Here is a 27,676-nt window from a genome sequence, read left to right as displayed (position 1 = left end):
AACATAATTAATTTTTATTCCTATATTTAATTCAAATAATTTACTTGGAAGGTGTTTTTTTAAAGAGGTTTTAATTTTTTAATACTTCAACATTTTAATTTTCCGATGAGCTGAAGTATCGGGTAAGAGGAGTCACTCTGTCTGCTGCCCGACCCGTAAATTTAATGAGAAAGAAAGGGAGGATGAGGATCAGGATGAGGATGCGGAAACTTTAGACGGCACTTTTTTTTGAAACCCCGACACCAAAAATACCAGTCTTAAGGATTTGAGTTCGAACCCCCCCAGAGCCAGACATAAACCTCTCCTCTCACACTCGCTTACTATAACTCACTAAATCAGTTATCAAATTTGTCAAGTTTATTATCGTGGACATGGCAGGGGTAGTGAAAGCGCCGGGTGCCTTTGCCATAACTCCACACAAAGTTTCAGTCTGCATTTTGGTTAATATCTATGCTTCACCTTCTCAAATCTCAGTCCCTTTCCCTTTCTCCTCCGTTTCTCAGCACAACCGCCTCGGCTTGTATTTATTAGCTCTCACCAAGGTATTTCCAGCGTTTTCCCCCTTTTCTTTCCAAAAATATCCTTCGCTTTTGTATATATATTTTGCTTTTGGAACCAAATGGCAAGTGAAGCTTAAGTTACTGGCCTTGATGTTTGCGGTGTCCAATTTTGATGTTGCAGTCATGTGATGACATTTTGGAGCCAAAATTAGATCAGCTCATTAACCAATTGAGGGAGGTTGGTGGTTTACTGGATCATTGGTTAACTGATCATGTAACTAGTCGGTTATCTTCTTTATCATCTCCTGATGATCTGTTCAATTTCTTTAACGAGTTGCGAGGTTAGCTTCTTCTTTTTATCCCTTTATTGTTTTCATCACTTTATCATCTTCTTTTTTTTGCTATTATTACTGCTATTTATTTATTTTTTTGTAGAAACACTTGGGGGACCTGATTCAGGAGTTATGGAAGATGACCAGGTTATTTTGGACCCAAACAGTAACCTGGGTATGTTTCTTCGCCGCTGCATACTTGCTTTCAACCTCTTAACTTTTGAGGTATTTCTATCCTGCCTCATAGGTTGTACATATGTTTTGAATTCAATTTTATGCTTTTGTTGGAATAATCATCTGTTTTCTGTGACTAAGATATATATGAAATTGTGATGCAAGAATCAGTATAGAGATAGATATTAGAGCATATTGTTGGTATCACCTTATGGGCTTCGTGGCGGCCATTGAAGTATAAATCTGTCAATCTATATCCTGTTATTGATGGTTGGATGCATATGCTTATGAAAGTATTGAAAGGTCGGGAATTTAATTAACATTATACTCAGCTGTTCTAGTGGAATTTAGTTACATTCTTTATTGTTGAGTTTGTATATATTATACTTAAATGTTATAGGCCCTTGTTCTGTGCTTTTCTTTTAAGTATTTATAATTTTATTTTTTCAGTTAATTTTCATGATCATTATTCTTTTTATGTATAAATAGAAGGTTGAATGTACCGTATGATGGATTCTTGTTTAAGCATAGGCTATGTTTATGACACTGACATTTGTCATGTAATGCAGGGTATCTGCCATCTTTTGACAAATATAGGGATCTATTGTAAAGAAGCCATTTTGAGTTGTTCATCTTACGAGTTGCGTCGGGTAGACGACTCTGGTAATGACTTGGAATCTTTATCTGAGTATGAGAATATGGATCTCAATCTTGTTTTCAAAAAAATAAATGAAGAAATGGAAGCAAGGAAAAGAGCCACTGAACAAGTTTCTTTTCATCTTCATCTTCCAAAGGAACTTTCGACATTGGTGGAAGGTAGTTCCATTCTTGTAAAGCATGTGTTTGTGTTTGTAATTACTTTATGCTGTTTCAACAGGAGACTAATGGTTATACTTGTCATGATGATATGGTTGTAGTGTAATTTTTCTTTGACATATTGCTAATGATATATGCTAGATCACAAAAATTGTATAGCAGAAGCCAATGAATCTAGTTGTTCACTCCAAATCTACTTTCTTCAATCTTAAAGTGAAATATAAGGGATTTTTGTGGGGCAATGTTTAACCATGGCAAGCTCATAAGTAATTCAAAATGTCCTATGCTTAAGATGCCTCAGTTCTTGTGGTTGATGCAACTTTATTTTTAGTTCTTCTCATCCTCATAACCTTAATATGCACATAATTAGGTTTCTTGTTCTGCTGTCTAAACTTTTCTTTTAAGCAAGGTGCCTTGAACTGGAGTTGTCGGTTTTGAAATATGCTTTATTTATCAAAATTGAATGACTCTAAAGTTATTTTTGGTGAATTTGTGTCAAATCTTTACCATTTTACTGGTATTGCTTAGTAGTTTTGAAACTATGCATGCAGATATTGAGGTTTTTGCTGATCCTAAATCAGAGCACAATGACAAAGGCAGAGAATCTTCTTCATATGCTTCTGGTGAATTATTGAGAGATGTTGATCCCAATGGTGGGGTATTTTTGCGTACCAATTGGCAAATACAAGGTTACTTAATGGAGCAAGCTGACGCAATCGAAAAGTAAGCCACTTATTGACTTAAAATCTTTTGCATTCAACTTTTGAAATGCTAATTAAATTGAACTAAACTGCGCGTCTTCTTGTGGCAGGCATGGCAGTTCTTTCACTTTGAATGCCTTTGAACTGACTCTAAGGCTGCTTCAGAAGCTGGCCCCTGAGCTCCATCGTGTAGGTTGACATTTTTTTTAAGTTGCACGTGCTCTTTCTTTCATCTTGCTTTGAGTTGGTATATGACTTGTCTTACTTTTTGCCTCTGTTTTATTGTGGTGCAGGTCCATTTTTTGCGTTACTTGAATAATCTTTATCATGATGACTATTTTTCTGCATTGGAGAATCTTCATCGTTATTTTGATTACAGGTGACTTGGAAACTTATTTTCTTTTTGGTTAAATTGTGAATTTGCCACTATTCTATAGGTGGATATTGAAATTTGGCTCTAGATTTACTTTGATTGATACTTGTAATCATACTTTTGGGTTTAAGAGTAAATTTACTTACTATAACTCATTATTGAAATTTGCCACTTTATTTTTGTTTGAGTGAATTTTCTATTGAAATTTGATTTTTTATTGAATTTTGCCACATTATCTGATGCTTTAAAATGTTTAAGAGTTCATATGGGCTATTCTCCTTAAATATTGAAACCTTTTTGTTTTTCCAGATGTGTCCACCAATATTATTATGGTCTGCAGGTTCATATATGTCCGAGGATATGTTTCTTTTATGGCTTATCTTTTTTTGTTATTCTCTTGGCTTCCAAATATAATCTTGGATGGAAGAAGCTACCTGCTTGAAATTAACCATTCTGATAAATTTTGGCAAAATAGTGCAGGAACTGAGGGATTCGATTTTGTTCCTCCTGCTGGTTGCAATAGTTTTGGAAGATATGAGATTGCTCTGTTATGTTTGGGGATGATGCACTTTCACTTTGGGCATCCTAAGAAGGCTTTGGAGGTAACATGAGAGGACTTTCTCCCCTACAGTATGCCTGATTTGTGCATAACCTGGTAATTATGAAACAGTGGTTGGTAGGACTGTTGATTCGTTGAGGTGACTAAGGCTTGCCCATTTGTTCTGGTCTTTTGGGCTATGCATTTGTCTAATTAATTAATTATTTTTTTTTTGGGGGGGGGGGTGGGGGAGGTTGTCAAATATATTTATCCTAAATCAACAATGCCTAGTCTTAGGTTGTCTCAATATTCTGCTTTGGCTCTCTATGCCTAGGCCAATCAGATTTCTGATGTTATTGCTTTTGGTTGTTGAGCTCAGTTGAAGATGAGAATTGAGATCCTTTTTTTTTTTTGGCTAGAATTTCATCTCCCAAGCGTATTTTTGGAAACCATTGTAACTTGCCCCAACCTCAAACTCAGCACAGCCTTACTGACAAGCTCACTGGAAGCTGACTTTCTTGCCATATTTGTTTTGAAATGGTGATTTTTGTGATGATTTCAGGTCCTAACTGAAGCTGTTCGTGTCGCCCAACAGGTAATTTCATTCTATCAGTCTGATGGTTTTGAATGTTAACCTGTCATATATTTCAATTTCTTTTCATTCTACTAGGTCCAATGGTTTTCAATTTTTGCAGCACAGCAATGATACTTGTCTGGCCTACACTTTAGCTGCTATCTGCAGCTTGTTGTCTGAGATTGGTTTCTCAACCACTAGTGGAATACTTGGATCGCCATTCTCTCCTATGATCAGTGTAGGAACTTCTTTGTCTGTTCAGCAGCAATTGTTTGTTCTCCTGAAAGGATCTCTAAAGAGAGCAGAGAGTTTGAAATTGAAGCAACTGGTAGCTGCCAATCATCTTGCAATGGCTAAATTTGATTTAACGGTAAGAATATGTACCTTTACTTGGCAAAATTTCCTTTACAACTTAATTACACAACCCCCCTTCTACATAGGTTATGCATGTTTGTCATTCATATTACCTTGATTGAAACAGAACTATTTTCTACATAGGTTATGCATGTTTGTCATTCATATTACCTTGATTGAAACAGAACTATTTTCTTAGGAACGAATTTTGCTGCAGCTATGTTTTTGTCTGTAAAATGGACAGCTCTTTGTACACTACTTTTTGTGCATAACAAATTCTCTTATTAAAGAACTGTCTACAAACTGAAATGTTACTGCACATAAATCTGCAAAAGTACAAGCTTTTTAGGGCAAGTGCTAGATCATTTGTTCAAGGCTTCATCTCAAAGTGTATTTTTGCATTACCATCTTCTAAACTTTGTTTTCAGAGGCCTCTAGCTAGGCCTCTTAAAAATCTTCCCCGTGGAATGTGGATGACATCATAGCGATTTGACTGATTGACGATGGAGAATATTCTAATAAAACTTGTAGCCATGCATAGTTTCCTTGGGTGCCATGCTCATGTGTTTCTTCCTATAAGGAGATAGAGAATATCTGGGAGTATAGCGATGTTTATGTATGTTGGAACTCCATATATTATAGGATACTTTCTGCAGTTAGGAAAGAATGCATTTGGAACTTCAGAATTTCTGGATTTGTCTCATTTATATTCAGTTCTTTAAACCTTTACACTATCTTATTTTTTCCAATTTATGGTGTGAATCCAAAACAATCACATTTCTTTATTCTGGACTTGCATGGAAATACTTTTTGGGTCTTATGGGCAAGGGAGCTTGAGTGTTCAAATAAGCTGCATGTGCATGAATATCTCATTTGATTGGTTTGATACAATTGATTTTTAGTTATGTTGATAATTAGACTTTAGAATACTAAATTGAAAGGAAATATTGTACAGCCTCTGTTCACACAATGATGTGAATGAGATATTCATGCACACAAACAAGCCCGTGCATAGACAGATTAATAAGCTTTATGGAAGAGGGGACTGATGCTCATAGCTTTTATGATGGGTCAAAATTTATTTCATTTTCTTTTCTCCTTTTATAAGCACACCATCACCTATGTAGCAGCATTAGAATAATCTTTTCTTATTGGTACTTTTAAGAGTTCTTTCCTTGTAACATCATAGACTCGAAGTTTGTCATGCTTTAGTTTGTATTTTTGTGGGGAATATTCCTGATGAATGTTACTATGAACCAATTCTAATATGATTTCTTCATGAACTTGTGTTTTGGTGTGAAAATGTTTGACAGAATATTTGGAAGGTGATTTTCTTTCTCTTTCTCTCTCTCATACGTCATATGTAGTGAGCATTGAAAAATGCCAAAAGTATGCATTATAAGAACTTCAAAAGAAAAAAGGTTAGTATCAGTAGAAGGAAGGTTCCTAAAGTCCAAAACATATGCATGCTTAAAATATAAAACGCATGAAGAATGCCATATCTGAATAAGCTATAGGCTTACTTGCATATCATGTCAGTCTCAGTCTTTAAATTGTTAGCTGCTAGGTTTTTATTTATGGGGTTCATATAAACCTAAATCTAGTTAGGAAATTTGTCCTTTTCTCCAAGTTTTTTAGTCTTAATATGCAAGAAAGAGCTAAATTTCATACAGTAAAGAGAATTTTCAGCCTTGATATCACCTCAATCTTCCATTTTTATATAGCTTTGGTTCTCTGCTTATCCTTGTGTCATGTTTCCTATTGGATTAATGAAGTTATCTTTTAAGATGTGGCAGGGAACTTATATACTTGTTTCTTGTAAGGTTAATGAAATCTGTTGTACATAGGGATTTTTTTTTTCTGATTTTTTGTTCCTTTAATTTTTGAATCTGTTGTTCCTTTAATCTTTTCTATTGTTTTAAAATATTTAACCTTCTTATTATCACATGCAGCATGTGCAGAGACCTCTGCTGTCATTTGGTCCCAAGACTTCCATGAAGCTTCGGACATGCCCAATTATTGTTTGTAAGGTTAAGTGCTGTTCTCTATGGCATGCTGTTTCTTGTATGTATGAGGACTTCTGCAGTTGAATTCTATTTCATAATAATATATTATCTTTGCAGGAACTACGATCTGGTTACCACTTAATCAGTGAATTTTGTTGTGAGGGCTCTACTATGACTGCAGATGGTGCTTTTAGTACTGCATGGCTTAAGAACTTGCAAAAGCCCATGGGTTCATTAGTGCTGTCCCAAGATAATGGTTCTAGGAACAATTCTAATCCTTTTCTATTCTTTACACAACCAAGTTCAATTCCTGGATCTGTTATGCAGTTAGTAGGTTCTTCGTATCTACATCGTGCTACCGCATGGGAGATATATGGAAGGTGAAATTTAACAAGCACGTCTTACATATTTTTTTGTTGTTTGTTGCACTGCTTACTTAAGATTGTCCAGCTTTGACTTGTCATTCTTGACCCCCGCCTGGCAATTTGTGCATTCGTGCCATGTTTGTGTATATTCTCACGTCATAATTGTGTTTAAGTTATTTTATATGGATTGTCATATTTGTGTAGTTCTGTCGTCTTTGTGTTTCTTTTTTGTCTCGTGTTGTGTTAAATATCTTGTCTAGATTATCTTTTAGTCTAATTATGCTCCAGTTCTTGTACTCTTTGCATATTTGAAATTTAGTCACTCTACTTTTAATTCCAAGACTTTAGCCCCTCTACTATTTTGGTTTAACAATTGAAGTCCAGTTGATATGATTGTAAAAATATTTTCTTTAAATTGGATTATGTGTCATTTAAAACAAACAAACAAACAAAAAAGCTCATGTGACCAGTTTAAAACTGTGTGGAAGTCATGTGAGCAAAAAAAAGGTATCGAATTTTACTCTACTTCTCTTGAATATTGCTGACTTACAACCCCAAATTTAGAAACCTTACCACTCTGGATTCAACATTTTTATTTGCTCTTTTGACCTTCATGCATGTAATATTTTCCCTGTGAGCAAATTTCTTATTTTAAAAATGTCAAATAGTTCAATTTATTGGAAATCCTTTAACAGTGTTATCAATCGAATTTTAATTATTAAATTGAAAGATTCAAGGAACTAAATTCCTGGGACTAAAAGTAAAGAGACAAAATTTCAAAAGCATGAAGAGTACAAGGACTGGGAGCTTAATTAGACCTTATTTTTTTCCTTGTCATATTTGTCTCTTGCTATTGTGTTGTGTCCCAGCATTGGCAGGTCTGTGATTCTTCTATTGCAGACATTCTTTCCAAGTAATTGACATCAAGGGATTTCTTTTCTAAGAATGATAGCTTTAGGCATTGTTTGATAAAATGAATAAATTCAATACTGAAAATTCAAGTAGTATTCTTTTAACTCTGAGAATTTTAAGTACTGAATTAAGTTATAAGTTGTTTGATACACTATTGAAATGTAAAATTTTATTAGATTTTTATATACAAATTTGTCAATATTTCCAATTGGCAAAAAGTTGAGGAAACAAATCAGTAGTGAACGTAAAGAATATAAGACTAGTATAATTGCATATATTTTTCCTTAAATATTCACTTAATACATTAAGTACCTGAAAACTGCTTAGCATTCAACATTTTTCCTTTGAAAAATGTTCCATTAAGTGGTTTCATAAATGCTGATGATTTATTAAATGCATTGAAAAGATTGAAAATTTTCAATGGTTTATCAAGCACTCCCGTGGTCTACAAGTAGGAGTTGATCTGGTGATGTAAGCTACTGGTCCTCTTGGTAATACTATCAGAGTTCTTGATGCTAGCATGGACCTTTGGGTGTCTTGGTGTTTCATGACTCCTTTCGTCGCCTTTCTTTTCTTCATTGTATCTTGTGGCAAAATCAGTAGAACTAGGAATTTTGCTCTTTGCATTTACTACCTTCACTGCTCTTTACTCGTTTACCATTTATATATGTTTGTTGTGTTTAGGTTTTGGTCTAGCTCAAATAAATCTAAGTGCTTGTTACAATTGATTGCTTGATATTTTTCTTCTTTTTCTTGTCTATACTTGTCAGTGCTCCACTTGCTCGGGTGAATGCTTTGGTTTATGCAACTTGCTTTGCTGATGCTTCAAGGTAATAATCATGCAAACCGACCTAGTATTTGGCTAGGTTCTGTGTATTTCGTTTTTACTATATTTGTGTATCTAAGTCTTTCTTAACTTGAGGTTTACCAAACATTGGACATCCCAGTTCATCTGATGCAGCATTAGTGCATGTGAAACTTATTCAACATCTGGCAGTATTTAAAGGCTACAAAGGTCAGATAAAATGTTCGAATGCGTTGCTGCTGGCATTACATTCCTGCATTTGTTTTTCCTACTCTGCCTTTTGCTTGAAACAGGTTGATTTCTTTTTAATTGATGATTGTGTATACCTGGTTCCACTTTTACTGAAATTTGAGACTGCCTCCCAACTTATATTTGCAAGTTGAAATATTCGTTAATGTCTGGTTTTAGATAATATTAACTTTAGGCAGAATACATCATGTTTATTTTGTATCCAGATTCTGTTATCTCTTGTTCATCTGGTCACTGAGACATAACCAAGGATGTGAAATAGTTAGAGAGAATGAAGTGAATTAATCTATCTGATTATTTCAATTTGATTGAAATGCTCTTGCTTCAATAGAATTTCTTGATCACAACCATGTGCACATTCTAGCCTATACCTAAACACATGCATATCTGTTGTTATCTCTGTAATTACTTTATCATCGATTTTTAGTAATTTGTTATTTCTATACATTTTTAGAGGCTTTTGCTGCTCTTAAAACTGCGGAAGAGAAGTTTTTATGTGTATCCAAATCACGTATATTGATACTGAAGCTACAGCTGCTCCATGAGCGTGCATTACATCGGTAAGGTTACATAGTAAAATTTATATATGCAGCACTCTTCCCATATTTATTGCAAGTTTTCAATTGCTTTCATTTTTCTGATGATACTAGAGGACATCTCAAGCTTGCCCAACAAGTATGTGATGAACTTGGAGTATTGGCATCATCTGTCACTGCTGTGGACATGGAGCTGAAGACAGAGGCAAGCCTTCGCCATGCTCGTACATTGCTTACAGCAAAGCAATTTAGCCAGGTATGTGCTTGATATGCATGCCACATTCTTGTGTTGAGGTAAGTTGCTCAATTTCCAAAAATACAAGTTAGAGGCAATTTGTAATGCAGTTTGGATTTACTATTTTGATTAAAAGTTGCTACAAATTTGAAAGGGAAGGCAAACTGAAGCTGATTCCAGGGCGTAGGTTTTTCTGATGCATATTAGTCCTCAAAAACTTTCATCGCTATGCTCATGCAAAAACATGCAGCATTTTTGACACCTTTGAGTTGATAAAACTGGAGTGTGGAAAATATCGCACGCAAGTATTTGAGATTTCATAGAGTATCATCAAGAGTTTGACAGCTTAGGTTGTCAGCAAGGCTAGAGGCTACCAAATGCTATTAACTATGACCAATAAAACTGATTGATCTTTATGTTTCTTGAACAAATGTGATTTTTCTGATTTTGTGTTGTTAGGTTTCACAGTCATCCATTGGGTCCTTAATTTCTATTATTGACCAATATATTTTTACTGTTCCTGGATTTCCCATTTATTATCGATGATTTTTGCAGGCAGCTGCTGTGGCACACTCCCTCTTTTGCATGTGTTACAAATTCAATCTTCAAGTTGAAAGTGCAACTGTTCTTCTTCTGCTTGCTGAAATTCACATGGTATGATCATGTACTTGACAGCTATATATGCAATTTGAGATGGAACATAGCTAAATTGAAATTTAACTATCTATAGTGCTATTATAAATTGTAACTGTATTGCATGAAACTGTTTTAGACATGATATTTATATAAAGACCATCTACATGTCCATTCTTCCCAAATAAGGTACATATATGTTTTTTCTTTTTTTTTTTTTGGGGGGGGGGGGAGGGGGGGATTGTAAATTGAAACCACTAATGTTTCAATGGCTTGCGCATTGTCATCCAACCCCATTAAATAAAGAGAAATTGAACACCATAATTTAAGGCATCCTCTTTGTGTCAGTTTCATTTTGATTATTTGGTCTTCCTTTCTTCCAACACAGGCATTGTCTTTGTGTCACATCTTTGTCAAGGGGAACTTATACAAGCATTTTGTGCTTGTAATATCCGTACCTTCTATCTACAAGCATTTATTTACAATCTCATCTTTCCCTATAGACCAACAGATTGTTTTATACCATCCTTATCTGTGTTATACGTGTCCAAGATGTGTACTTTTGGGAAGAAAAATGGATTATTGTATAGACTAGACCTCAAAGTGTTGAAATCTTGATATTTTCCTTATTTGGTGTCACCAGAAATCGGGAAATGCTGTCGTAGGCCTTCCCTATGCATTAGCAAGCCTTTCGTATTGTCAGACATTTAACTTGGATCTTCTTAGAGCATCAGCAACTCTTACACTGGCTGAATTATGGCTTTCACTTGGATCCAATCATGCAAAGACTGCTTTAACACTTTTACATGGTGCTTTTCCAATGATTCTTGGCCATGGAGGTTTGGAACTCTGTGCTCGGGCCTATATTACAGAAGCAAAATGTTATCTCTCAGATCCAAGCTTCTTAGGTATTATTTTTATCATCCTCTTACGGCATTTATACCTAATTTTATTAATAAGTAGAGCAGGTGTGCCTTCCTCTTCTTTTAAGGTCTCACAGGATTGGGGATGTAGGAGAGGTATATCATGACTTGTTAGATTGACAACTATCTAGCTTGTGTACTTTTCTCCGATGCATGTATGAATCGACTTACCTTTCACCAATTAATTTGATTAGCATTGAGTGTTCTAGATTTATTGAAGTGAATAGACCTCTATCTTTGGTGAAAAATGAGAAATTATGCATTAAGATACATATTTCTCTGTAAAACCAGACAGTTACTTAAACTTCTAATTTATGCTTAGAGGCAGTTGAGTTTTACCATGCTCATTATCTAGGTTTGGATTTACATGAAAAATGAAGACTGAGGAAGTTCTTTTGGAAATAGAGAACTAGCTACAAAGGGTATGTTGAATATTTGCAGAGCATGGTATGTTGGAATTCAAATCTAGATCGGAGAATTGAGGACTGGGAGCAAGACATTAGTCCCTCAATAAGGGGTCAAGTTTAAGATGAGTGGAATAATTGTTGTTTGATTATATAGAAGATGCAAATAAAAAGTGCAGTTACAAAATAGGATTATTTAATAGAATTTGAAATTATGAAAAGGAAATTAAGTGGTATTGATTTGACTGGTTTAACAATGGAAATGGATGCGGTAAAGGTTGTGAGAATGAGGATGTTTCTTAAACTTGATGGAGGATATGCTTACAAAGAGCATATTGGACCAGTCATTTTTTCAACTACCTTGTATGGTTTACAGTGCCTGAAGTGAAAACTCTTGTCAAAGGCACTGGACTACTGTTTCTGGTCAGATGGTATTCGTCAATGGGTGGTATGTTAGGTCATTCTAGATTGAGTTGGAAACAAGTTAGAAGTGTTTTAGTTTAAGTTCTTTCAGAACAGGCTTTGGATCAGTCTAAAGCAACTTTTCTTATCGAATGATGCTACAAAGCTCTAAAAGTAATTCATCTGATCAGAGTGGTTAAAAGTTCAATATTTCAACAAAGACATAATTATAATTTTTAATGACTTGTAATTGAAGTATGAAGTTCTTTGGGTAAAAGATCCCAACTTTTAGGATAATATGAAAATGGCCCAATGTTTTTTTCCCTTTTCCTCCATATCCTCCTTTTTGTTAAGCTTGTTTGAATTGTAAATGTTATGTACTTACACTGCACTAACTTGTTGAGTTTCCTCACCAGTTTCCAGAAATCCAGAACTTGTGCTGGATCCCTTAAGGCAAGCTGCAGATGAGTTGCAAGCTTTGGAGGTTAGTTGACTTTTGATATGGAATGTCTACATTCTTCTTTCCCCTTTGGAATGCTTAGCATTTATGTCTTCAAGTCAAGTTCCAGTATATTTTCTGCTCTTAGGTTTAGCCATTGACAGAAGTAAGAATTCCATAAAAAAGAAAAAAATGAAACAAGAACCTATGCATTTCATTGATCGTTAGTATTCATATGATCCAATTGTGGGTACATATAGTAGCAGCAACGCATCATCGTTGCTTGCTTTTGCTTTCATAGCAAGTATTGGCATTGTTATTAATGGGATGAAACTTGTTTTGGTCCTCAGCATCATGAATTAATGGCCGAAGCTTTCTACTTGATGGCCATTGTATTTGACAAGCTGGGGCAACCAGAACAGAGGGAAGAAGCTGCATCTTCTTTCAAGAATCACGTTATGTCTCTTGACCATCCTCATGATGTGGAAGATCCCATCCAATCCGATACCCTCTTAAACGCCTGAGCCCCGAGGAGCATAATTAAAGTATGGTAAGCGGGTGTTTTGCCCATTCCTTTTTGATGAATTAATTATAAGGCTGATTATATGATTGCTGAAAAATGGATGGTCTTTTATTTAACACAACTGATTGAAAAATTATGTTGATTATATATCGTGATTAGGTTATTGTGTTTGGTGAAAATTCAGTGATTTTAGGCGAGGTTGATCATAGATTTGCTTTGCCTTTGACAGTGATTTTGTTTGAATATAAAATGATCAATAACTTGTAACCCGAGTAAAATGAAAAATTAATTATACCGACTTTATTAAGGGAATTAAAATTTTGTTCTCTCAAAATGATGATTAAAAATTATTTTAATTTAATTAAAAGATAAAATATGAGGATTCATAAGTAGAATTTGAATGGATGATCCATGAGTCCTTAAAATTCGATTGGTTGGAACTCCATTAAAAAGATTTAATTGGTGATTAAATGACATCATAAATATTAAATGTAAATGATGTTGATTGAGTTTTAGTTTGGTTTGCATTAGCATTGTTTTAAGTGTCAAAGACATGAGTTCGAATACATTTTTTTCTTATATGACAGTTAGAATTATTCAAAGTCCATTTTTAGCCTTTAAATAGAAAGATAAATCCGTGAAAGTATGTTTAAATTTATGTCATTTTGCATTGATAATAATATCAATTAAATTAAGATTCAATTTATAATTTTAAGCAATTTTATATAAAAAAAATAGTTATAATCATTCGAATTTTGACATCTCTCTTATCAAATCTTAATTATTTACCATCAAAATTTTGAAGTCATTTTATCTCAATGGTAAAAAAAGTTACGTATTCCGTATTTATCAAACTAGTACAAGTTTTGATGAAAAAGAGAAATTGACTTGAAATCAATTTTACCTTTATTAAATTTGATAAAAACAAGTTATTATTTCCAAGATTATATATTATTTATAAATAACTCATCATTTATAGCATTATATATTTTAAGTTCTATAAAACTGAATCTTATAAAGGTATTATAAAAAAATATAGATGTTTAATATTTTATAATGTTATTGAATTAATTTTTAATTTTTTAAATATATAGTGTTATAAATTATAATTTATTTAAGACTAATATTATAATATTAAAAATGATAGGTTTATAAAAATTATAAAAATCTTTGGGTGAGAAAAGAAAAAACTTTTATGCACATCCATCAATTAGTCATTGTATTATCACAAGTTGTGGATCAAATTTAAGAATAATATTATAATATTAAAAATGATAGGTTTATAAAAATTATAAAAATCTTTGGGTGAGAAAAGAAAAAACTTTTATGCACATCCATCAATTAGTCATTTTATTATCACAAGTTGTGGATCAAAGTTCATGACCATAGTGCACAACACATTCCATGGAGGTCAACTAATTAAATAGGGTTCATTTGACCCACTTGAATTGACCCGATTCGTGAAATTTATGAAGAAGCTCATCTACTTGAAGCCTTGGTGGTTTAATGAAACACTTTAGTAAAACTAGAGTTATCAGGGTAAGTAATGTAACTTTTAAGGGATAAAATGTATAGAGTTTAAAACTCATAGGACTCTCATCTTGTAGATAGGCACTAATCTCTATTTTTATAATCATCTCATTGGATTTGGGGGAGTTCAACTATAAATAAAGGCCTTCCCCATTGTATTTTGTTCTTGAGTTAGAGAATATATTTGAGAGCATTCACTCGAACACTTAGTGTGCATTACTTTCTTGTGGCTTTTCAAGCTTTTTCATTACTCCTTTGCTTTTGAGTTGCTTTCGTGCTTTTGAGTTGCTTTCGCTCTATTTTCTATGCTTTAGAGAATTTCTTAAAGAATTCTCACTTTTCGACAGTTAGGCTGACTTAGGCAAATTCGAAGTAAGGAGATCACTTAAGGTCGCGGGGTTTGCTAGACTTAAGTTCTAGCCTCGTGATAGTTGGTATTAGAACCAGTGTTAAAAGGTGTCAGTTGAGATGTAAAAGGGAGTAGGCGAATAGATTGAGACTATGAAGACCAGTGGGAGGGCAAGAAAGCTAACAGCTTGAGGGATATACTGTCAACTTTGGAAGGCAGAGTTGTCAAACTAGAGGGTTCTATGAGTGACGTATCACAGAGCTAAAATCGAGGCAAGTTCAGCTCAAAAAACAAGTGGTAGAGGCCTTAGTGCTAATGTTGATTCAATGCAAAGGGTCCTCAATATCATTGTAGGTGAGTTGACTGAGAAGAGTTATGCTCTCGAGGCTATGGTGTTGACCTTGAAGGAATACATTAAGGAGCTCAAGGGAGAGCTTAATATTTGCAAAGTTGCTTTGGGTAATAGGGTGTTGGCTACGGCACCCAAGCCTAAGGTAGATGTTCCAAAGTCGAAAGAGTTCAATGGGACGAGATCCGTAAAGGATGTGGACAACTTCTTTTGGGGAATGGAGCAATAGTTTTATACCAAAGGCATCACGGATGATGCTACCAAGGTAAATTTTGTTGCCATGTATTTTATTAATGTCACTTTATTATGGTGGCATCGTAGGCCCATAGATGAGAGATGAGGTGATATCGTTATTGGGACTTGGGAGGAGTTTCAGAATGAACTCAAGGGGCAGATTTACTTGGAGTATGCTGAGGATGAGGTTCGGGCTAAGTTGCACTAGTTTTTGCTACACTGCACAGTTGTGGAGTATGTGGATGAGTTCAATGAGCCAATGCTCCAAATTTCTGATTTGGGTGAGAATGAGGCATTTTTCTCATTTATGCATGAGCTAAAGCCACGAGTGAAGCAAAAGTTGCAATACCGTGAGTTGCAATAACAATTTACTGAATTCTATAAAAAAGAGATATTTACTTTCCTACTAAAAGTAAGAAAAATATTCATGATTCTGTGTTTGATTTGAAATTGGTCGAGTTCACACTCAAGGTAGTTCATGGTACGAGAATAGCGGAAAAAGTCATTTGGTTGAAAGCCGAGAATGTCTAGGATCCGTCTCGCTTAAAGCACAGATATTATTGCAGGAAAAAAAAAGGTTTATTGCTATAATATTACAAACTGGCTTGACTTTCAAAATTTTTATTTTTCTTCTGTGCACAAAACGGTTTTCGAACCAAATTTTTTTCAACAGTTTGCCAGATTAAGTTCTAGTCCCGTAACATATCATATCCATCAATAAATATAATTTTATTAAGTTAAAAATATGTAAAAGAAAATAAAATATGTTTGATCAAACCGATTCCCCTCTCCAATAAAACATGTACTAATTTGGTAAATATTGTAAAAGTTATATTAGTTTGATTCTTTTATTCTTTTGTATTATTTGGATAAAATAACCGTGAAATGGTCCAACACATATATATTTATTATTTTGCCAGAAAATCTTTTGATTCCTATAATATCTCATTTGTTCATATTTTTGCATTTTTTTATAATTAATATTTTAATAATTTAACAGGTGAATTTATAAATATAATTATATTTTCTATGTATATAATTTTTTAAATTGATTCGATATTATATTATATAAATAAAAATACTATTTATATTAATATATTTAACAATTGAAATTTTTTATAGAAATCAAATATAAAATTTTATTCATTCAAAAATTGATATTTTTGGTCTATATAAATAGAACATGAAATATAATTGATTGATTTATTAAAATTTTTATTTTATTTTTCTCTAAGTACATCAATCTTAGCTAGATAAGCATCAGGTAAAGGTTAGTTTCTCAATATTTAGAGTGTGCTTGGTTAGGTGAAAAAATGAAGGGATAAGAGGAGAGAATAGAAAAGTGAAAATAAAATAAGTTTGGAGTGTGTTTGGTTAGAAAGAAAAGTGAGGAAAGAAAATAGGAAGAATGATCATTTTTCATTCTAATGCATAAATCAATATTTCCAAATTGAAATGATGAGAGGAGAGAAAATGAGAGATGTGTATGTTAGTTCAAATTATACATTTTTTAAATATTTTATTTTTTTTCTTCTATTTTTCAACTCTACCAAGTAATGAATGAAACATTTTCTTTTTATTTTTCCATCTCTCCTATCAAGTATACTTATGAAAAAAATTATATTTTCCATCGTTTTAAATTTTCACCCCCATCAACTTTTCATCTTTCCATTTTTCTTTTCACCGTAACTTTAGAGCTGACATAACACTTGCTGGCGATATGTTGAATCTGCAGCCTTATTGGCTTTACGAGGCACACGACAAAAACATACCTTGCACCGTCGCTCCCTCATCATATGCACCAGACCAGAAGAACTCGAACCTCCCGCATGTTTCAAAACAAGCTGAATTGGCCAAGGCATTGTCTCCTTCCAGTATAGCCTGTGCCTCACTAGTGTTGGGGTTCATTGCATCATCACATTTAATTTTAACCCACCCTCTTACAGTTGCTTCGGATTGTTTAATTTTAACTTCCAGAAAAATTACAAAAATGTATAAAATTACTTCGATTTACAGAGAAGTGTAAAATCCCTTTTAAGAACTATTACAGGTTAAATAAAGAGCGAGTTTTTTTTTTTTCAAATTCAAACCGATCTGAGTTGAATTATTAATCAATAAAAATAATTTTTATTAAATTTTAGTTATAAAAATTAAAAAAAAAAACATTTTATCTTTTAATAAATAAACCAACCATCCAGACCAGACCTGATTTTAACCTGCCATTGCCATCGCCACCGCCACCGCCTATTTACTATAAGAATTGGAAGAAGAGGCTGGGGGATGTTTTGAGTGACGTGACCAAATTAAGAATTCCATAACAGAATAAATGTAATGAGTTCTCTTCATATGCACAGATACCATCCAAGCTTTGTGTATATTAAACTAGCGACTTGAAGTCATATGAAGCCTATAAAATACATATTATTATTGCAGTAGTAAAGAGAAGAAAATCATAAACTCAAATCTCACAGTTAAAAGTGAATAAATAAATAATAAATACTACAACAACAAAAGACCTAGTAGTTAAATGGTTACTACTTGAGTGAGTTTATATGTCGTCTTTGGGGCCTACAGCAAATTTGGCTATGAAAAATCCAATAGTATCAAGTTGAGATGAGGGATCAAACCTCTGAACCAATTCCTCCTCACCTGGTCTTAGCCATTCTCTGTATAGTATCAGTATCAGTATTAATATTAGTATAGTATATAGTATATGGTATAAATCAGCATCACCGAATACCTTTTTTAGTTGGTTAAAGAAAACAAGATCGAGTAACAAGAAATACTTACTCAACATATCCATCTGGAAATTCACAACGACCGACAAGACCAGCTCCTCCAATTCTTGGATGCTGGAAAAGTGTGTATCATCAGACAATTAACTAAAATTGAATCTATAACATCGTTGTAATGCCAATGGTAAAACCTTATAAAAACCATCCAAATGATAGTCAACTCTCTCTCGAGTTTTCCCAACTTCAATATACTAAAGCCATGATGAAAATCAATAAGTTTACAATTTAATGTGTTGTGGAGAGGTTAAGTTAAATTACCTGTGGAGCTAAAGACAGGAACTTGTATGTGTCCAAAGCATATCGGACCAATGCTTCATTCTCACCAGGATTGATTGTACATCTAACAATATTTCAGTATTGAGAGGAAAAACAACAAACATCAGTTTTACCAGTAAATAACATCTAACTACCTCAATTTTAGTAAAGCCTCCAATATTAGAATAAATTCAGCCTATCAGAAATGTCTAAAAGCAACATAATACATTTATAATTTATTAAGAGAACAGTATATTTATAATTTATATAAAGAAATATAAATTTGTCAAAAGAAAGCAAACTAACGTTGAGTACACAAGGACTCCACCAGGGCGAACTAGCTGAACAGCCTGATCAAACATCCTCCTTTGATACTTACCATGATTTCTCAATGACTCTATGGTTTCCTGTATGCCAAAGAAAAACAGCAAACAGCAAACAGCCAAAACAATTTTATTTGATTCAGTTAAAGGTTTTTCTTTTCTTTCTGTTTAATCAAAATAATTTAAAGAATATTAAATAGAAGAACTAAAAGTAATACAAATTATTTAACTTTTAGACGATTAAAACTGAGAAAATGAGTTTATCCATTAGACCAGACTGTCACACCTGATTAATATAGCCTCCCCCCCCCCCCCCAACAAAAGAACAAATAATTAAATGAAAACACAGAGGCAACATGTAGAAACAACAAATTACAAGCCAAAAGCTTTGTAGAAGCACCAAATGAGTGGCTTAATTTATGAAACAGCAGTAACTAATGCTTGCTCATGATACTCTGGAGGAAGATCAATTGGAGTAAAGTTCACCTACTTTATAACCATCTTGATTCTCGCATTAAAAAAACTAAGCAACCATAGGGAATATTTTAGCAATCTGCTTTAAAGATTGAAAGGTAAACAAGCAAATTGTAAAATCATATGCTCCGTTACTGAAAGACATTCAGAAGAAAGTTCCTGCAGCTAAGCAGATACTAATTTACAGGTAACAACACTCCAATACCAGCATAGTTCACATAAATCAATCCCTTAAAAGATAACAAGTCTACAGTGTATACATATACAAAATGTAGATTTTATTTTTTATTTTATTTATGTGTAACAGCTGTCTTCTCTATAGCCCAGATCTTCTAAGACTGTACAAATCATTTCTTGAGTTAAGGACATATATTTTCATCACTCTATTGATGCTAAGCATGTGAATGGACAGAATTTAGAAATACAGTTATGTCACGGACATAGGTTTCATCACTACTGATTTTATGCATGGGAATGGACAGAATTTAGAGTGCAGCAAAATAACCAGGAAGAAGAACAAGTTTCAGTTTGTAACCAGTATAAACATAATATCCTACCTCTCCAGCAAATAGCCGAGGTCTCAAACCAAGAGCGGAACAAGGAGCGTCAAGAAGGACACGATCAAAGCTGTTAGGAAGGAAGCCTTTTGAATTCTCAACTCTACCACCCAGGCTTTGATTTCTCCCTGGGCCATTCCTCATTCTTCGCGTGTTCTTCCTAATGTCAGCTTTGCTGGTGTAAGTTCTCTCATTTGCTTTTTCATTGCTAACTAAAACATTGAGAATCAGAAACAAAAATGTAACTCTAAGCCTTCTACTCATGCAAAACAAAAATGGTAGAGAAAGCATTATTTAACAACAAAATGAAATTCAGAAGATATAAATGATATAGAAAACTCATGTCTATAATTCTTAGCAAGGGACTTGACTTGAATGTTGATTTCATTATCTTTTTGAACAATTCCATCAGAGTCTAAATATAAGCATAAAATGCACATTTAAAGCAAATATAGCGATAGAATTTCTGAATTTCACATAGATGAAAAAAGGTCTTTGAGTAATTGACTATTTATTTAATGTGGAAAATTTGAACTTATAACTTCACACCAGTCATTCATGCTTAAGCGTGAAAGCAAATTAGCCATTGTTCTGAAAATCTTACAACATTGATAATAGACTAAAGGAGTCATCACCAAAAACTTCATTTGTAGATCTAAAATATTGAATTTACTGCAACTCAGAATATCAATAAAAGTGGTGCAAAAACTTACATGCTAAACTGAAAAAGACTAAATCATAATTATTGAGAATCAAACAGAAAAGAAATCAAAAATCATGTAAGATAACCCAAAAGGTGGTTCAGTTTTTTCCGTGGCACAGGCAAAGAAAGACAATCCCGTCAGGAAGGATATAAAAAAGCTGTCATTCAAAAGCCTAACACCATTTCAGCAGTTGCCATTCACTCAAGGAGAGGCTCTAATGCACAAAACAAAGGTTCAGTCTGCCTTTAGGTAGATCTAGTATAAATCCAATCATCTTTGAAGATAATGTCTGGAAAATACACATTTCCCACCTTCACCCTACTCGCCCCAGAAAAAGAAACAACAAGAAAGAGGGGAAAATATATATTTTTTCTCATGAACAATTGACAGGATTTACATACCATTCTCCTTGAAAGTTGTATCAGCATTTGATCCTACAAATGTAGTAGATGACACTCCATTGCCAAGAGGCCCCGAGTCAGACCTTTGATTCACAACATCATTGTTATCCTTGTTACAGCACAGAGTGGTCATATCACTTGAACCATTTCTTTTACGAACAGCTTTGAGAGCATCTAGTTTATATGTTGTTATACAAGTCAAACCCAACTCAGCTGCCAATTTCTGAATATCAATCACCTATAAATAAAGAAATTGGAGTCCTCAAACAAAGAGATTATAGATTCTAGATTCAAATATAATAGATTATCCTAACAGTAGATTAAAGTAGAAATTTTTTTCTCAGCAATCAAGTAAAAAATAATAAAGATGTGTTTCTTGTGGCATAATTTGTACTTTTAAGCCAAGTATCCTCATACAAGACCACCAGTCGATCATTAGGAATATGGAAACTGAGAAACAATTTGTTTCATATGCTTAAGTAAAATTAACTAATATGACCATTCAAAGGACCCCACCATGCTTTTTTTCTCAAGGGGATTGAAAATCAAATGCCAGATGAGTTGACAAGGCAAGTTCTGCAAGACAAATACAAGGAGGTTGGCTAGTCTTTGACCATTAGGGATCCTTTCATTGATAGGTTATCTCTCTAGACAGAAAGGACTTTTTGCAAAATAAATGTTTGGTGAAAAGCGAAAAGATATTCTATCTATACTCGAAGATAGGGGGGCTCCAAGACAGATGTGGCACAAAGGAGGCTTGAGGGAGTAGGGACACACTATGTCAGAAAGTGCTAGCTCTAGCACATAAAGCCGCATGATGTGACAATTTGAAGATAATTCCTTTTTGTCACGAGCTCTATGCTTTGCCCCCAGGGTCCTTACTACAACTTCATTAAAGGGTCATAGAGATCATGGGTTCATTCCACACGTCTTCCTGATCTCTGGTGAGAACACATGTCATCTTCTTCAAGCATGGTGGAAATCAAGCATAACCTATTTAAGTAGGGCGCAAATTCAAGTTTTGCACACTCATGAAGAAAGGATGAAGCGGAAACCAAGCGTTGAACATCATATTTTCCTTAAGAAGACAACAAATATTATGACCAAAGACCAGAGGTCAAGAGAAAACAAGCAGATTAAGTCAGTCTTTATGTACTTGAGCCAGTACTTTCCGAAACAAGGCACATCCTTTGAGCCTCCTTTGTATGTCACAACCATCATGACAACCCCTCATCCTCAATATAAATAGAGTACCCCTCTTCTCTTTTCACCAAGCACAACATTCTCCACTAAACTCCTTTCTTTCTTGAGAAATAAGCTCCCAGTTCCACCAACTGATTTAATCATAGGAGGAGGTCTCACCAGACAAACAGTCTACTCAAGTGACATTGAGTTTCAGTTACCAAGGGAAAAATAAATAAATAATAGGCATGTTGAAAATTAAAAGCTAGAACACCTAGCAGAAAAAGTCTAAGCCATAAGAAACAGTATAACTAGAATGACTTTCTAAGAGAATGATTAATTCTTACCTTTAATTGGTTGGTCCAGTTTGATTTTAAAACACTGCTTTAAGTCTCAGAAAGGTAAGCACGAAGTAACATGCTTATGTAAGTATTAGTTATGCAAATGATGTTAACAGCGTTGGTATGCAAACTATAGTGTATGAGAAGAATCAACTATGATTACACTGATGAAACCCAACAAAGAGTATACAATTTATGCAGCCTCTTTTGCAAGAAAACAGCATAAGTCATTTGTTTACAACATCAACAGCCAATCGATCAAGCAAACCTATTAAACTATACAGTCACATGTACAAATCTAGATGATAATCAACTAATTCATTTAGATTAAGATTTTCACCTTATTATGGGATCTATCTGCTGCAATCACCTCCCCTTCATCCTTCATAAGTATAGCAATTGCAGTTGTCTTCCCTCCTGGAGCTGCACACATGTCTAGTATCCGCTCACCTTTCTGAGGATCTGAGACAAAAAAAAGACCACACACACAATGACCATGTTTGGCAAAAAGTTCACAATTCAGCATCCATGTGAAGAATACCTCAAGCAAAGAATACTCAAGACAAAAGAGAAACCAGTCAATCTTTTTTAGAGGGAAAAGATTGAAACAAAAGGAGAAAGATTTTCCATTTTCCAAAGATTATATCTACACACCTTTAAGAAATATATTTCAGCCAAAGAAAAAAAAAGGGCAACCAAGCGCTTAATATAAACTATAGAAGCCATGGTAGCAGCTGCCAACAACCATTCATACTACTACACCTTTGAATAGCTAAAAGGAGTAATGAGGTTTGACTCCCTTCAATATCTACAATATTGCCTTTGTCGAAATACTTGAGGCCACAAAAGCTGGTGCAGACAAGCACAACTCAAACCTACCATATAAGGTGACTTCAGGAACTCCTAGCCGGAAAATCTAGGACCTATAAATCAGAGACATCTTTAGTGTTTCTATTATTAATAGTTCTTCCTTGTCCGTCCAAACAGCATAAAACTTTTTCTTTTCCAGTCAGAAAAATTCCACCCCCGTGGTGGTCTATAATAATTGGAAAGCAGTAGTGTTTATGGAGGATATTCAACTTTCGGTCATAAGAGGAAACCATTTTTATTTTGGGAGGAATGAGAACTTTTTTTGGTAAGCATCATTCAAAATAATAATTTAAAATATTGGTCTACTAACTCTAATTGCATGTTAGCTAGCATTAGTGATGATCTTGAAACTTCAACCTTTATGATGAATAATCACCATGCTCTTCTGATTTAAAACTTCAGTAGTTTTGGCTTATTAAAAAGTAAACAATACCAGAACCTCAATCAAGAATAAAAAAATGGACACTTGATATAAAATTAAAAAAAGATATATAGAAATCCTCAAACCCAATGAAGAAAAGTCAGATTTCAAGACACTTAAAGCATGTTTTATGTCATAGGAATCAGCTTGCAGTAGCTGGCAACAGACAATGGGCTGCAAAAAGATATCAAATATAGCCTACCAGAATTGGTACCCAATAACTTGTTAAAGCCTTGGTTCCAGGACCAAGGTCAGAGATTCAAACCTCTAGAATACCTTGGCACTCGAACTGGCAACAAAAATAAGAACACCTCAACTTACTGCATTCAATCCCACTTCATTATCACAATAACAGATTAACATCCACCATAATGTTCTTCAGTGCCTAATTTAAGTTCCAGGACCAGAAAACATTTACAAAGCACTACATAATAGTTCTTTATCAAAGATATTGAAAAAGAGAATTGAGAAAAATGAAAAAACTAGCATAGAGATATATAACATGGCATAGCTTAAAAACAAAGAATACTAGACAAGAAAGTGAACTTGTAAAGAAGCCAAAGAAAGAAAGGAACAGGATTAGGAGGTAGATACCAAGAGCATGAGCAGCAATAATGCTCGGCAGGTTTTGAAGAAATATTTCCCCTTCAAGAACATCTGTGCAAAACAAAAGAGAATAACAAGAGCAATCCAAAATTTCAGAAAACATCATCCAGAACTTAACATAATTCCATAAGTCCATTCAAGCATTTTCATATGTTTTCAATAAGGGATGAATTATACCATAAAATGAAGGCAACTTAAATACTCGATTATTCATATCAACAGCAATTCCTTGAGAAGCACGGAAGATCCCGGCTCTTGACAACATTGTTGTTCCTTGACCAATGTATAATCCATGTCGCTCAAAGTGATAGGGATCTGCAGTGTATCATAGCATATAATTCAAGAAACTTTAGCTATTTCACAGCATTAGAAGATACATGCAGTCAAATATAAACCATATATACAAGAAATGCTATATAAGGTAACACACATGTTTAATCAAACTAATTACTTAGTCTTTGGGTTCAATATGATGATCAGAAAAATAAAATGATTCAGGATTTAATTTCTCATTTGCAAAATATGAGAAGCCCCTATCAAAAGTGCGGCGAATTGCGCTTGGCTTTATCTTGCTTTCTCTTCTTATACCCAAATATCCTTTTTTCCTAATATTTACTTCAGATTAGGTTATATTACACTTAGTCTAGAGAATGGATTGCAATTGATGCAGATACATCATTCCTTGCGACCAGGTAGTGTCATTATTATTCCTTGCATCCAGTCTTAAAGCCTTGTATCTCTTTCTTTTTCCAAAACACCTAAAATTTATAGCATCAACATCTTGACCCTCTTTTGAGATGCATTAAGAAAAGACAACAGAGTAGTTTAACTAAGTATCTAACAAGATCAATCATACACATCTGTTCTTAAAGCCACCTAAAATTAATCCTTCCAATCTACATATTTACAAAACAAGATCAACTAATTTTTTTTTTTTTAAAAAGGAGAGAGATAATAATAAGACAATAATATTCTTAATTTGTTAAAATAAATCCTAAATCTATTTAGCATCCAATTGCTGAAAACCAAAGGATCAAAATGGTGAAGCATTGATATTAAAGCAAAATATATACTACTTACCGGTTGGCAGTCCCTGCAGAACAGTCCCACGTGTTATACCAAGTCCCCATCCACCGTCAGGAAAAGGCTGCTCCACAGCAACTGAAACTGCAACTAGATCCCCTTCCTCAACATAAGAACTGCAGGCCATTATACCTGGAACATATACCTACAGATAAACAAAGAAGAGAAAACAAAGGATGAATTTTTAAGTCAACGATGAGTACTAACAACACGATATTCTACAAATCCCTCTGGAATCCCTAAGAAAAGTTGTTGATAACTTTTAAAGAGAAAAGATAAACCCTCAATTTTTAACTAATACACAAAGAACCAAATGCAGAGCTTTCATGCAAAATACAAAGAAACCCATTAATTCCAAATTTAAATGACAGATAAAAATGAATAAAACTTTAGCTTTAATTACACATTAGAGGGAACACGCTGTACCTGAGCACCTCGAAGAACTGCTTCAGCACATTTCCTACTAACAAGCACCTCCTTAGGTGGTTTGTCGGGCAAATAACCATAGTCAATTTCATGTGGTCCAGAACCCTTAACAAATACAACGTATTCTAAACCGGGTATCTGACATTTAGTGATGGACTCATTTTGTAAGCTCGATTGCTTCTCAACCATATCCAAGTCAATATCATTACTTGCTTTATTCTCCTTCAAATTTATGCCTACAACATCATTTTGAGACCCCGATTTTCTCATGATTTCCTGAAGTTTCTCAATGACAGCATCACTTGTTGACTTGAGAGTGTTCACCCGAATACAAGAATAGCAAGACGGCCGCCTAATCAATAACCAGTAATGGCATAACCGAAAAAAAAAAGAAAAGAATGAAAGACAACATGAAAAATCAATGGACTATGTTTTCATCCATTTAAAAGCTTTCTTTTGCTAAATGCCTTTTGCCCTTGAAATCCCATTAAAAAAAAAGCAAAAGCATATAGTAAGAGGCAACGTCAGAGTATTAGGTACAGCACCACCGAGATAGAAGTATATATATAAAGAAAAGAGTATTGGCTTAACAAGCAAAAACGAAGGAAGCCAAGGAGTAAATGAGGTGCTAAGCTTATAGGTTATTTATTGATGGGAAAGAACGTACGTTAAGGCTTTAGAGATTTGAGCAAAATGGAGAGACCCGTATGCTTTGATGAAGTAATCTTCGACTTGAGGGTTCCATCGCAATATGGGGTTGTAACTGTAACGCGCTGATGCTGCATTCAGCTGTATCTACATAAATAATAAATCAGAGCATTCATTCATATATATAAAAAAATGGATTGATTTAGAATCGTAAAGTGAGAAAGAGAGTGTGGGTGCCTGCCTCAGCCTCGGCTTCAGCCTGGGGAGTCATGTTTTGGAGGGTGAGAAAGGTTTGACGGAAAGCTGCAAGTAAATTTCTCCCTTTCTTCTTCATTCAATGAAGGAAGGAACCAACGTTATACCATCTTTTGGTCGACACTAAAGAGAAAATGAAAAGAGTAGAGGTGGGCTCGCCCTACCCACTTTCCAATATCTGCAAACTCAGCCCGAGTAGAGCTGGTTTGGTTTTCTGGAAAGGCCCATATCCTTTGACGAAGCAATTGGGTCATCCTAAGCATGTAGTTTGAGATGGGGATGTACTTGTGTGAGAGTAAAAAGGAAATATTTTGAAGTCATCTATAAACTTAGAGCCAATCAAGGTGAAAGAGATTCTTGGAAGCAGAAAGCTGAGACGGTAAATGGACAATCACTTAATAACCACTCTACCTGGATTTCTCTCTCTAAAATAGAAAATAAAAGTAAAATCATGCAAAAGTTTAATACATATACGATAAGGACATATTCAAAGGAAGTTACCTAAATAAAAAAATTTATTTTTTTGCTTCTCCAAAAAATTTCTGAATAGTTTTTACGAATGAACAATCATTGATCATTAGATTAAATACTGAAATTCAATTGAGTCGGTTAAGTTAAAAAGTTTAAAGAAACAAGAAAAGAATCCTCTTTCATTACTATTATTTACATGGATGGGTTGTTAGTTGCATGGGATTCAAAACAAGGCATGTATCTTTAGGTTGTATTTGGTTTTAGGTGTAATTTATTGTAATTATCCGTGTTTGATATGTTTAGATAAGTATTGTAATTAGTTGGTTTCTTTGACCCAAGTATAAATAAACATCTCAATTATATGGATATGTGGGTGATTATAAACAATTATACACAAATTGAATTGCTTTATGGCTTTCCAAGCATACACACATGCTTTAAGCTTAAAAGTATTTGTTATACAATAATAATATTATTCTAATTTTGATACCTATGTTTATTTTTTAAATTATAATTATACTTTATTTTACTAATCTCATTTAAATAACATAATTTTTTATTTACGAGAATATTTTATATACATTTTGACCTATTAAATATTAAAATTA

At 33.9% G+C, this 27,676-nt stretch overlaps 2 protein-coding genes across 8 annotated transcripts; one reads left to right on the top strand and one right to left on the bottom strand.

Moving 5' to 3' along the window:
* Positions 1-93: 93 nt before the first annotated feature.
* On the top strand, positions 94-17,294 carry LOC107912677 (anaphase-promoting complex subunit 5). 5 transcript variants are annotated; one of them, XM_016840973.2, is made up of 21 exons: positions 94-542; positions 682-841; positions 936-1,057; positions 1,576-1,822; positions 2,374-2,545; positions 2,634-2,712; positions 2,817-2,902; positions 3,372-3,498; positions 3,997-4,029; positions 4,130-4,378; positions 6,315-6,392; positions 6,486-6,748; positions 8,416-8,475; positions 8,593-8,660; positions 9,154-9,259; positions 9,350-9,491; positions 10,026-10,124; positions 10,747-11,011; positions 12,249-12,316; positions 12,622-12,816; positions 16,992-17,294. In XM_016840973.2, exons 1-20 carry the CDS (start codon positions 372-374, stop codon positions 12,793-12,795), a joined length of 2,769 nt encoding a protein of 922 aa, XP_016696462.2. In that variant the 5' UTR covers positions 94-371; the 3' UTR covers positions 12,796-12,816; positions 16,992-17,294. The 5 variants fall into 5 exon arrangements, with proteins under 5 accessions (XP_016696462.2, XP_016696461.2, XP_016696464.2 ...); XM_016840972.2 differs by having other exon boundaries at positions 12,622-12,821; XM_016840975.2 differs by lacking the exon at positions 16,992-17,294 and adding an exon at positions 14,672-14,982.
* Positions 17,295-17,657: 363 nt separating this feature from the next.
* LOC107912676 (rRNA (cytosine-C(5))-methyltransferase NOP2C) lies at positions 17,658-26,790 on the bottom strand. Of its 3 annotated transcripts, none has more exons than XM_016840969.2 (13): positions 26,584-26,790; positions 26,362-26,483; positions 25,695-26,046; positions 25,266-25,413; positions 24,363-24,500; positions 24,174-24,236; positions 22,629-22,750; positions 20,766-21,003; positions 19,661-19,872; positions 18,613-18,713; positions 18,310-18,391; positions 18,047-18,108; positions 17,658-17,922 (listed from the first exon to the last, which is right to left on the bottom strand). In XM_016840969.2, the coding sequence occupies exons 1-13, from the start codon at positions 26,674-26,676 to the stop codon at positions 17,805-17,807; spliced, it is 1,851 nt and encodes a 616-aa protein (XP_016696458.2). In that variant the 5' UTR covers positions 26,677-26,790; the 3' UTR covers positions 17,658-17,804. The 3 variants fall into 3 exon arrangements, with proteins under 3 accessions (XP_016696458.2, XP_016696457.2, XP_016696459.2); XM_016840968.2 differs by having other exon boundaries at positions 26,362-26,489; positions 26,584-26,729; XM_016840970.2 differs by lacking the exon at positions 26,584-26,790 and having other exon boundaries at positions 25,695-26,003; positions 26,362-26,489.
* Positions 26,791-27,676: the final 886 nt, after the last annotated feature.

The sequence above is a fragment of the Gossypium hirsutum genome, chromosome D11 (assembly GCF_007990345.1).
Source record: "Gossypium hirsutum isolate 1008001.06 chromosome D11, Gossypium_hirsutum_v2.1, whole genome shotgun sequence".
In the NCBI taxonomy this organism is placed as follows: Eukaryota; Viridiplantae; Streptophyta; class Magnoliopsida; order Malvales; family Malvaceae; genus Gossypium; species Gossypium hirsutum.
This window is presented reverse-complemented; position numbering and strand designations above follow the sequence as displayed.

Bases quoted from the DNA above. Each gene is read 5' to 3' on its own strand.
- LOC107912677 (XM_016840973.2), top strand. From the start codon at position 372: ATGGCAGGGGTAGTGAAAGCGCCGGGTGCCTTTGCCATAACTCCACAC. The intron at 3,499-3,996 runs GTAACATGAGAG...TGATGATTTCAG, and splicing joins ATCCTAAGAAGGCTTTGGAG to GTCCTAACTGAAGCTGTTCG. The intron at 9,260-9,349 runs GTAAGGTTACAT...TGATGATACTAG, and splicing joins CATGAGCGTGCATTACATCG to AGGACATCTCAAGCTTGCCC.
- LOC107912676 (XM_016840968.2), bottom strand. From the start codon at position 26,676: ATGAAGAAGAAAGGGAGAAATTTACTTGCAGCTTTCCGTCAAACCTTT. The intron at 18,109-18,309 runs GTAATTTAACTT...ACACTTTTCCAG, and splicing joins TCCTGTCTTTAGCTCCACAG to CATCCAAGAATTGGAGGAGC. The intron at 17,923-18,046 runs GTAAGTATTTCT...GATACTATACAG, and splicing joins TTTCCAGATGGATATGTTGA to AGAATGGCTAAGACCAGGTG.